The 12,091-nt window shown below is 45.7% G+C and overlaps 1 protein-coding gene across 1 annotated transcript; it reads right to left on the bottom strand.

The window, feature by feature from the left end:
• Positions 1 to 7,632: 7,632 nt before the first annotated feature.
• HOXA11 (homeobox A11) lies at positions 7,633 to 9,967 on the bottom strand. The gene is made up of 2 exons (XM_037385867.1): positions 9,304 to 9,967; positions 7,633 to 7,865 (listed from the first exon to the last, which is right to left on the bottom strand). Exons 1-2 carry the CDS (start codon positions 9,965 to 9,967, stop codon positions 7,633 to 7,635), a joined length of 897 nt encoding a protein of 298 aa, XP_037241764.1.
• Between the last annotated feature and the right edge of the window lie 2,124 nt (positions 9,968 to 12,091).

Below are 12,091 nucleotides of genomic sequence, written 5' to 3'. Positions count from 1 at the left end.
GTGATGAGGCGAGCATCACGGCGCGGCTTCCTCCCGACCGGCCCGTGGGATGCGGTGACAGGGGTAGATCCCACAGCCTATAGAAACCCTTCGAGTTTTTTGGTTTTTTTCCTTCCCGCATTTTCTCCTGTAATACTGTTTGTACTTCCCCAACCCGACTAACCCCGCGATGTGTTAATGTGCGATGGACAAACCCTTATCAGATTCCTATGAGGGCCGTATCACTGCTAACAAAATTAATACCACATAAGGCACCGGTTTATTGGGTGGTATACGGGAAGGCTATTATCAATAGGCTTAGCGTTATAAATACAGATCTAAATAAAATGAAACGTGAGTCCCAACGCCGCGTTCCAAATACATTTCTCTACACAAGTCAGGTATAAAAATTACTCCGGGGAAGTCCGCTCTTGTGGTATGTTTATTTTGCATTTGCCAAATTAAATAGAAATGGATTGCAAACCTAAAAGCCATACGGAACCGAGGAGCAACACTTGAAATACTTCCAAAGCTGTTTTTAAAATAAGCAGCTCTCTTTTAAAAATTGGAGGGGGGGGGGGAGGAGAGAAGGCCTATAAAAGTACGTTGCAATCCTCTTCAGCTGGATAAAACGACTCGAAATGCGTCGGAAGAAACACGGGTTGGATTCTTCTCCTTCTCTGCAAGCTAACGCAGAGAAAGCAGACAAAAGGCACGGAGGCCAGGGAAAAACCCGGGAAGGTTTGAAGTTTTCCTTAGCCTGCCCTCCTAGATTTTGTAGCAGCGGGCTGGGGCTTGCCCCCCGTGTCATATCCTGCGGGAGCTGCCGCCGGCAAGGCCGTGCGGGGTTGTGCTGATCGCTGTGAACGGTGCCGGTTTGATGGTCAAGGCACTGCCTCCATCTAGATCATGAACTCAGCTCGGCGCTGCATTATCTCCGCTTTCTTTAATCGCTAACAAGGCCAAGGCAAATAGTAACCAGCATCATCAAACCCAGTGAAGTAAAACTAATAATGTTCACTTGATTCGTAACTATAAAAGATAATGGTCAATTCTGACTAAACCGAGCTAATTTGGCATGCTCTGGGTGTAGCTACTGCATTTCCAGCGCTTAACAATGTGTCCCTTGGAGCTTAACCCCTATTTAAAAGAAATTTTAAAGAATATTGTGGACGCCAGGGGACGAGAAATACTTTCTTTTTAATTCTACTTCTGTAAGTACAGCTATCCGAGGGTCTATAAAACCGAGCAAATAAAATTCTGATAAATAACAAAATCGGCGAGAAGGTGCTTTCGCGGAGAATCTAAATTCAGGCGTACATAGACAACGCTATCAAAATAAAACTTTATTGATCTAAGAAAAATATAATAGATGCATTAATAGTGTCGTTAAGCCGTTTTATTGGATGGACTAAAATTAAAAACAAAAAGGGAATAAATAAAACCCGACAGCTCAGCCTAAGTAAATTCTGACTGGAAATCTCAAAATGTATCATGTTAAACCGTGATTTATCTTTTTATTATTGGCCCGTATAACCCAAAAGATCAGCACTGTTAATCCAGAGACGCATTTTGCGAGCTAATTAAAATATGCTTTTATTTGCAGACACGGGCAAACTGCAATTTGTGAAAACGTAAATGGCCTTGCAGTCTGTTGCAGGAGTGCATGCGCCGCCTATCTGAGAATATAGCCGTGGATTACATTTTATACAGCTCCAAAAATTAATGCAATCAGGGTATAGTTATTTAATATTGGAACTGTCAGTTGTCAGGAACGTGCGTGTGTGCCAGATTCCTCCTTTTTTTTTTTTTTTTTTTTGTCTCCCCCCACTTTTCTGGATTTGCTCCAAAGAAGGCGGATTTCAAACAGGAGGTTTAGGAACTGCATCTGTGCCAAGTTAGGTGACAAATGACAGCCCCACTAATTTTATCTTTACTAGAAATTCTTTCACGCTGGTGGTGGTGGTGAGGTTGGCTTGTTTTGGCGGATTATTCTGTTAAAAATTAGCCTGAGATTTAATTTTATTCCAGCCATCCGGAGGCTTGTTCTCCTAACTATGTATTATAGTATGTGTGTATCGTTTTACTCATTTGGATTAGGAACATATTTTGCAAGTAATTCTGACGAGCTCCGAATTCTAGTGTGCGGCAGGACAAAATACACCCAAACCAATTCATTAGGGCTTTATCTCCTCGCCATTCCTCCAGCACCGGCGAGAACAACGGGCTTTCTATTGTCCGGAGAGCCCCAAACCCCGTGCAGAAGCAACAACGGTATCGGGTTATATATGTGTCGGGAAAATCTTAAGTCCGTCTTTTAAGTGTACCCCTTATATTGCAAGAGATGGGTCGCACAGCTGTATTAAGCATTTGAAACTGTATCCCTTCTTCCCTTTTTTGTAGCTGTCTTTCCTTTAAATAAGATCTGGACGCATATACAAATATCTTTTTTGGTTGTGGTATAGCTTGGCTCTCAGGCACACACGTTGGCCTGAAGTTTCGATTTCAGAGCATTTAATGAAAAGATTGTGACAAAAAAAAAAAAAAAAAAAAAAAGACAACAAAACACAAACCCAAAGAGCTTATGAAAAAGCCTCCCAGGGGTTTGGATGTGGTATGCGAGCTGAGGTTGAGTACACGATTAATTAAACACACTGTAGACACTGAATTGGCTTCGCCTCTTCCCTCCAAAACATGCAAACCCAAATCATGTGAAATAATAAACAGTTATTGTAAGAAACAAGCTTGTTTTTTTTAAATATTATCCTATGACCGCGGCCGTCAGTAAACAATTCGTAACCAGAGGGCGCTTTAGCTGCTGCTGGGGTCCCTTTGATTTATTCAGCCGAGTATTGAATGGGGCAGGGAAACAACAAGGGGAAAAATAAATATTTGATCAAATATGCTGAGTTTAACTTGACTGGTGTAAAATGAAATGTTGCAGAGGGACCCTCAAATCGCCCTGCTCCTTCCCAAGACGTGGCTTCTCACGTCCTGGAGTTGCCAAGGGGAGGTCAAAAGAGATCAACGTCCCCGAGCTTTTAATGGAGCATCTTTGATGAAATCGATAGGTTCCGATAATAATCTAGAAACTGCTCTCTACCGACCGACCATGTGCTTTTAACTACGCTTGCAACAGTTCCCTGGAAGCACAGTTTTAAAAGGCGCTTTCTTAAAAAATGCTGCAGGCAAGTTACATTACATACGAGAGCAAGGACAAAATCATCCTCTTCCTCCCTTCACCCCCCGGGACAGAAATTTAAAAATTGTACAGTCTCTCCTAAGAAACACGTGGATTAAAATATGTAGTCAAACCAGTATCTCCTCCATATAATACCACCTTCCCCTCCCGCCCTTCTCAAATGGAGACATAACAAAAACATGTGAAACTTTTATGGGCGAGAAAAGTAACCTGGAGTTAGGGATACTCGCAGAGAGGATAGAGTTTCAAAGCTACAACCCAGAGCAGCCCTGAGCACATGAGAATGTGTGACTATTGTTTGTTTACAGCACATGTGCTGGTTTAGGAAGGAAGGCAGGAAGGGAGGAAGGAAGGAAGGAGGGAAGGAAGGAAGGAAGGAAGGAGGGAAGGAAGAAAGGAAGGGGAAATCCAAATCTGGTCTTGCATGAGCATTGATTTAATATGCAATCACATGAAGTTTTTAGCATAAGCCTGTCAAAATTTGTTTACCAAAATCTGTGTCCAGCTGCAAGGAAGCAGACTACCCTTTAAAGTTACCAAACGACCCTAACTAAACTACAGTTCAAGTCCAATAAGATCGTCAGAATTGTCTGTCATTTGCAGTCTGTGTTGCCATAGATCTATTTGATTGAAGACACCTACTGCTCCACACATAAATGTCAAGTTTCATAATATTTCCAGTGCTACAATTTTTTTATAACTGGAAGAAAGCTACAAGTTACTTTGAAAAAATATTTCCAGATAACGTGGATTTTCCACGCGGCTGGCCAAAACTCCTCGTAGAGAAAATAAAAGGTCAACTGCAACTTAGAAAGTCCCTTCTATATTATTTCACATCGTAATCACCAACTTTTTGCATCTCTTCCCCTCCCTACGGTCCTTTCCCGCGGTGCTCAGTGGTCGGGGCAGGGGCCACCCCAGCCACTCCGATCACCGCACACTCCTCGCCTTTCTCCACGCAGGGTAGATGTATAAAACACTTACCTTCGCGCATTTCCTAACCCAAAGCCCACAGGCTTTAACTCCACCGAGAAGCCCCAAAATCTCCTCCCCTCCCTCGCCTCCCCGGCATCCCGAGCGGCTTTTTGTAACGCGGAGCCCGGTAAGTGCAATAATTACGCGTGCGGCTCCAGGGATGCAAAATGAACAAAGGCCAAGAGGGTTTTTTTTGGTTTTTTTTTTTTCCTTCTTCCAGGGCTGCTCCCCTCGCCCCGGGCGGCTTTGACATTGATCTGAAGATCGCCATCTTGTGGCAAAGCAGCCCCCAAACCGCCGCCGCCGTCCGCCCGCCCGCCCGCCCGCCGTCCTGCCGCGGGGCCCCGCGGCAGGACGGCGGGCGGGCGGGCGGGCGGACGGCGGCGGCGGGCAGCGGCCGCTCACCTCCCGGTGCACAAACCTCCGGGCGAAGCTCCGCTGCCTTTACAGCAATGCATTTCGTACAGGCGAGCGGACGAGTCACGGGCACTTTTTATGGCCACATTGCCACAGCGACACAGAGGATGCGATTTTATTGGGCTAGGAAATCAAAACCCCGACGAGAGAAACTCCATGGTTTAGCTGCCTCTGGGATTGGCCATGAATGCCAGTTAATTTTTAACCAGGAAAGGAAGCTTGCTGGCTTAACTTTCATTGCCATTCAGCTCTCCATCCGTCCCTCTGTCCCTCTCCCACAGCCCGTCCGTCTGTCCATCTCCTTTTAACCGCCGCTCCTCCTTACATACTATGCAAACAAACAAACAAACAAACAAACAAAACGTCCCCTTCCCCCGACCCCCACCCCCGACTTTTTAACATTTCTTTTGGGTAGACATTGTCTGGCTGTGTGGCGTTGTCAACAGAGGCCCAAAGTCAGTAAGTCCTTCACCTCAAGGTTATGGTTGATGTCCAAGCAATACAGAAGTTCAAAGCCAGTAAACAATGCGAAAACAGACCGTACTTTCTTCTCCTGATTAGGATAAGTGTCAACATTAAGGATTCCAACACTCTCACCAAAACACATTCTTATCTCAGCTATTGTTTGGGGTTTGGGGTTTTCTTTCCTCCCTCCTAGCTTTCTCCCTCCAGACCTCCGCCTCGCCCCCCTCCCCCACCCACCTCAGTCCACCCCCTCCCTCCTTGGAGATCAAGGACAATTTCAAACAGTCCATTTCCACCACACTGCCATGCAGATCCCCCACCTCCCCAAAGACAACAATTTTCTTAGGGCTCTCACACTTCTAGCCACATCTGTTGGCTGGCTTGTACCTTCCCTTTGGTGCCAGGCTTATAAAACCTGCCCCAAACGCTATCGAGCAGTTCTCCTGGACACATGTGATGGGGAGCAAACAGCAGTGTCACATCAAACCCTCGAGCGCAGGACCTTGCCCCACTGGCGTTGGCAGGATAAGGAAAAGGCCTAACACGTAGTGAGCTATGAAGATACTTCATTTTCCTTTTCCTGTGACCCGCTGAAACGATGCTTGGACAAGCCTGGGTTCACTTGTTAACTCCAGAGTAGAAGATTTAATGGCGAAGTTCACAAAAGAAGAATAATTCGCCCCAAATGACTGAACAAGGTCATGAGGAATTTCGGGTCCCAGAGTTACATTGGATAAAAGAACATGCAGTAACGTAACACCAGAGTAAAAATATAAAGTTTCCATTTTTTTATTTTCTTTGTGCGCTGTTCCACTGTATACATGCAACCAAATACTTTCGCATATTAAAAGAAAACTGTATATACATACAGATGATACATATTGCAAACAGTGATGTCATATAAAGATATTGCATTTTGTGAACTGTGTCAAAGAAATTACATCCATTTGGTAAATTTATTAATCAAAAAACATTCTTATCACCACTTTGTTGCACATGTAAAGAAATCCCACACCCTTTAGCCCCAAAGGAAAAAAAAAAACAACCAAAAAAAACCCCAACTGAAAAAAACCGGAGGGGGAAGGCATTCAAACAAAATAGGTCATGGGTTCTTTTTTTTATTATTTACAATCTTGTAAAACACCGTTCCTGTATGAAATATACATTCAGATATTCTCAACAGCAAATTACCTTAACGATAGAACACCATATCCTTTGTAAACTGATATAGAATTTTAAATATTTTCCTTTTTTTTCTTTTATTTTTTAAATTGCTTTTTTTTTTTTTTTCACGCTTTGGTTCCTGCAGGGAAATAGATATATTTATAGATATTCAAAATAAGTCCGAACAACTCTCCATTCTTTGCATATGTCGACTGGGCGATAAAGTAGAGCTAGAGCTCGTGACATTTAGAGTAGACAACAAGAAAATTACCATATTTACATTGTTTGGCTTCTGTTTAAACTCCTCACTAGTCACCTTTAAACGAACATGCGATCGAGTTATTTTAATGATCCAACGTTAGTGCATTGCACAACTCCAAGTTTCAATTAAGTGTTGTGTGGTATTTGCTAAACTGTCGTTCTCCACAGGTATTTCCTGAAGAAAGTTTGTGAGCCAGAAGCCAGAAGGTTAGTTTCCTTTATGGAGTTGTTTCTTTTAAAACACTGAAATTTACACTTTTTTTATTCCGTTTTATTTTTAGTATTTAAATATGATTTGTCTCCGAAAAGATGGCAACGCATAGTCAGTTGTCATAAATAAAACGAGAGCTAATTAAAATTTGCTAAATCTTTTTTTTTTTTTTCAGTGATTGTTTCTTTACGATATATGGCGAATTCATACCTGATTTTTTAAAGTAAATATTTAAGTCTTTCATTTAGTCCTCTTTGTTACCCCTACCCAATCCCTCCCCACACCCCCAAAGGAAACACTATTATAACCATGTCTACATCCATATTACAACTGTTCGCGGTTGGCCTCGTGAAGGTGTAGGCATGTCATCCCTCCCTCCCTTTAATTCTCTGTGTGTGTCCCTTAAATTCTCCTTGCAAACCCATGGGCAATGGAGCACTGCCTCTAACCTAGACATTTTCCGCTAAGGGAGGACAAAAGATTATTTCTCAAGAGTTTGTATTCTGCAGTGGTCCTGGTTGGGTGAGCTCGACCTGGCAACCTCCAGACAGCTGTTCCGCAGCAGCACAGGGGTGAGGGAGGGCCGGCGGTGGGCGAGTCCGGGGACGGAGAGGTGCCCTCCCCGCCTGTGCCTGCCGAAAGCGGTGGCAGGGCGAGCCGCAGTGCCTGGAAAGGTAAGAGGTATGGATTTTGCACTCAGAGGTGACGTGCACATTGAGAAATGGATGCCATGTGTGTCAAAATCAAATCGATTCCAGTTGATATGTAAATATATATATATATATATATATATATAAAAATCATCATTGAAGTTCCAGAGTGGATTTACATGTACGTAAAACCTTGGATTCTTCTAGTCCCGTCAGATACACACCTCTTTCCTCCACATAACCCCGTGGCTTGACCTTGTCAAGGGCGAAATCTGAATTTAATCTCGTCTTGAAAAACGCTATGAGTTTTAAAGTAGTGGATTAGCTGAGTAATATTGTAATCGGTCCCTGTTAATTTTTTTTTCTTTCATTCTTCTGTTCTGAAACCATATTTTCACTTGGCGGTCGGTCAGATTGAGCATTCGGGAGAGCTGGAGGCGTTTTTCTTTGTTTATGTAGACACTGAAAAAGAATTCCCTTTCTAACTCCCTAATCTGATATTTGGTGTATGGGCATCTCTTTTTACGGGTACGTTGTCCACCTGTGGAGTGAAAAAAGGCAGAAGCGTTTGAGACCCGGCGGGGGCCGGCTGTGGGGGCTGAGGAGGCGTCGGGGGGAGGACATTCGGGCAAAACATATTAATACGGAAAAGACGCGTTTTGCTCGCTCCGGGGCCGGCGTTGGCAGGTCCGAGGCTGGGCGCCAGCCCTCCGCCGTGGCTGGCGCGGGCAGCCGGGGACCGGGACCCGGCGGCTCCCGCAGTGCCGCGGCCCCGGGCAGCGGGGCAGGGCGAAGCCCCCGCCGAGACGCGGGGATCCAGCCTTGCTGCCTCCGCGGGGAGGGCGGCCGGAGGAAGGGGTGGTGGCGGGGGGTTCCTGCGGATCCCACGAGCGGGAAGAAAGCCGTTGTAAGCTGCTCCGCCAGGCGCCACGCACACTGCCCCAGGCAGCGCGGCATCGGGCAGGGGGACCCAGCGCCCAGCCCTCCCCGAGCCCTACCCGCTCGGATCTCGCCCTCATTCCCTGGACTAATCCGGGCTCTGCGTCCCCAGCAGAGGAAAAGCCCCTGAGCCCGAGGCTAAGGCGCCTCATTCTCCCCCAGCCGGCTATTTTCAAGCGGGCTCTCCACCGCATCGAGGTATTCTTCTCTCGATTATCCATTACGGTTTTAAAGTTCATTAAGCAGAATATAAAAGGTTTCAAGGTTCAGGAGCTCTTTACATTAAACGTAGCTGCTATCCCTTTAAAAACTTCCTTTTCTGGTACAGTTCATTGTCGAGGTATTTTTTTCCTCTAGCCGTATACTAGCTTTGCCTTTTAAAAAGCCCACATAAAAAAATCAGACTTTGACAGATTGAATAACAATTGTAAGTAACAAACTGTTGGACAGAAGGCAACACGTAATTGCCACAGTGCCTTAGTAAAATGGCTTCCTTTAGACAAAAAGGCCAGCTTTAGGTTAATTTGTTTCTTTTAATATATTGCTACAGTTCAGGCGGCTACTTTATCTGTTAAACGCTATTCTAGTGCAATCGTTAAAACGGCGAAGGCTTTGAATTCAGCTCCTAACTAGACTTCTGGTGCAACACATGGCTTTTATAAAATCACTGGATTACATTGATATCAAAGGAGTCGGGATCTCCTTTTTTTTGCCGAATTTACAGGCACCGAACGTACGTTATTATATTTTCGAGAGTTGACCACAGAGCTCTTTTTTATTATTATTAAAAAAAAAAAAAAGAGGAAGGAGAAAGAAAAAAATTTTTTAAGGCATCCATTGCCCGGTGGGTATTTCACGGCCAATTTCAGCACTAAACACGTGATCTCGCCTTTTATAACAAAGTTTTGTTGGGGGAAATCTAAAGGCCCTTCATAAACCTTATATGCTTATAAAACAGCATATAAAAATTTAACAGCGGCGGTGCGCTAGATTTCAAGCTGCCTTTCCTAAAAGCGCTCGGGCGCTGCCTTTATACGTACTGGAGCTGCCGGATTTCTCCTCATTGTTGCCGGAAGATGACTCGGGGCTGCTGCTGCTCTCCGGCCGCCGCCTCCTCTCCTTCTCCGCCGCCGCCGCCGCCGCCCTGCCGCAGCCGCCCTCCGAACTTGAAGTTGCCGCCGCCGCCGCCCCGGCGGCCGCGGGCGCCTTGTCGCCACTCTTGTCTACCGGGTAGTCCGCCGAGGCCAGGTTTTCCGCCGTGCCATAAGCCGTCTCGAAAAACTGGTCGAAAGCCTGGGGTAGGACCCCGTTCCTGCCCACCGTGCTATAGAAATTGGAGGAGACGTTGGTGCTGGGGTGGTAGACGTTAGCTGTGTTTTTGCCGAACATCTCGCCCATGCTAGCAGTGTTGGTGGCAGGCAGGCAGTCTCTGTGCATGATCTCCTCTGCGGAGTAGCAGTGGGGCAGATTGTTCCTGGGGTGCCATTTACTGGAGGGATCAATGGCATATTCCCTGAAGGTAACTTCTCTCACAGGTTGGACCTGGGGTAGGTTGGAGGAGTAGGAGTATGTCATAGGGCGAGAAGACGGGGTCTGGGGCAAAAAAGAAGGGAGGCTGGAAAAATCAGGACCCGAGACGTAGTAAGTACAACTTGGCAAATACATGTTAGAGGAACAAGGAACACGCTCATCAAAATCCATCATTAGGGCTACCTCGGCTTCTCCGCATTAGCTGAGCTTAACATGATTCTCTAACGCAGCTGCCTCTTTGAAGCAGATCCGTGAAGTAAGAGATGGGGAGACGTAAGCTGACGTGGAAAGCTCTCCCCGGCGGCGGCAGGGAGGTGCGGTCACGTGGCCCGACGTTGACATTGACGAGCGGCGGGTCCGGGCCCCGCTCCCTTTGTGGCCATCGCGGGGGGAAGCAACAGCTCGTCGCCAGCGCCTAAGGGCGAGCCGGGCGCAGGTTGGCCGGGGGGGTAGCCTTGGGGGACACAAAGCCGCGTTGCCACTGTCCCAGGCTTGGCCGCCCGGCCCATGGCACCCACTGGCTCTGGAGTAGCGAGGCTTAGCAATCCCCCCAGGGTTAGGTGAGACCTTTCTGTTTGTTTGTGTGCTTGCTGGGGCGCTCGGCGGCTCGCTGGCCCGCTCCGAGAGGAGGGCACAGGAGAGATGCAGGCACCGTTTCTTCTGCAAAGCTGCTTCCGAGAGGGAAACGCTCCTGAAGAAATCGGCCGGGTTTATTTTTCTCTCCCCCCCCTCTTTTTTTTTTTTTTTTTTAAGTTTGTTTTGGTTCGGTTTCGGCTTCCCCTCCTCCCCCCCCAAAAAATACCCCAAAAAAGGCAAAAACACCCCACAAAAAACCCAAACCAAAATCCCTCGCCCCGCAGGGTTTTTCTGGAAACGTTACTAGAAAGAATGTGCCAGGGTCAAGTCTGTACTGATTTTCATGGTGAATAGATTACATGCTTGCATTCATGTTCACTTCCGAAGCGCTTAGTGTCTTCCTTCCCTTACTTACATATTAACCTCAAATACCCCGCGCGGCTTCAGCCAAGCTTTACTGGACGTAGTTAACAATGTGGGGTTCCCAGGACGCAGGTTGTTTCTCCTCACCCTCCCCACACCGTCCCTTGCCTCACTCGCAATGCCAGAAAGCCCTTTAAATTGAGACCACGGAGCTAAAGAGTGTTTGCTGATCTCTCTGCCTCAACGCTGCCGCTAAACACTTGGAGAAACAGTGGATATTGGGCTACCCCGGCTTGACAAATACTCCGAGTTTAGTTGCCAGAAGCCTAGTTAAAATTATTTGACATACTGTTAACCCCTAGGAACAAACTCGCCGTACCGAGATACTTTCCTTTTTGCATCGTACCGTCGCTGAAGGCTGAGACCCAGGGAGACCTATTTTAAAAACGTGGTTAAACTTTTACTATTGTTGCATGAAAGGGATGATATAGAAAGCGGATTGTACCGGGCAGAGACTAAAAAGTACTTCTCTGCCAATAAAAATGCACACCCCACCGAATGAGCAGAGCCAAAGAAAACAGAGAAATACGCCAAAGAATACAGCACCTTTTGAGGCATGGACATCCCTAGGCTCTCGGAAAAAATATTTTTTTGCTATTCTGATGCTCGATTTCAGAAAAGAAATATTTGGGTTCCGGCTGGATTTCATCAAAATAGAAAAACAGAACGGCAAAAGGCTATTGTTGAAGTCGGTGCTCTTAGGAAATCAGATGTAGTTCAAGATCCATGCCCCCGTGGACTTTGGAGGCTAATGGAAGGGAAACGAAAATGTTAGGGAAAGAATATTTGGATTTCCCCCCCTCTTCCTCTGCAGTGCTGTGGAAGTATTTATATATCCGGAGAAAGTTCTCTAGTAAATTCTGGAGATCTTCGGTATTTAAATGTCAACATCGATTTGTTTATTTATTGCTTAGCTTATCGTAACTGACTCAATAACAAATCTAATCATGTTGTGCACAGAGAAAATATTCTCATTATGTATTTTCCCTACATTATAGTTAACTATTGCGTTTGAATTCAAGCTGTAAATTCAGTATTATCAAGTAATTACTTTGTAGTGGAGTAAACTAATTTATTAGCATTAATGTTTATATGCCTTTTTCTTATTTTACAAGGGTTACCGTTCACAAATCAAATGCCCTGGACGTATCCCTGTAATGAACTCTTTAGTTTTGTTTGCTGCAAGAACTTCTTACGCTTACTGCATGTCTACGAGCTGAACTTGAAATTAATGAATTAATCTTCCGGCTTGACATATTTGCTAGAAAGTGGATGGAAAGAGATTGCATGTTGTCAAAA

Source organism: Falco rusticolus, chromosome 4 (genome assembly GCF_015220075.1).
Source record: "Falco rusticolus isolate bFalRus1 chromosome 4, bFalRus1.pri, whole genome shotgun sequence".
Classification (NCBI taxonomy): domain Eukaryota; kingdom Metazoa; phylum Chordata; class Aves; order Falconiformes; family Falconidae; genus Falco; species Falco rusticolus.
Note: the sequence above shows the minus strand (reverse complement) of the source record. Positions and strands in the feature narration are given on the sequence as shown.

What these genes read in the sequence shown, in the direction of transcription:
- HOXA11 (XM_037385867.1), bottom strand. Translation starts at nt 9,967, where the DNA reads ATGATGGATTTTGATGAGCGTGTTCCTTGTTCCTCTAACATGTATTTG. An exon ending in GGAGAAATCCGGCAGCTCCA is followed by an intron (nt 7,866 to 9,303) that starts GTACGTATAAAG and finishes TTCACTCCACAG; the next exon opens with GTGGACAACGTACCCGTAAA.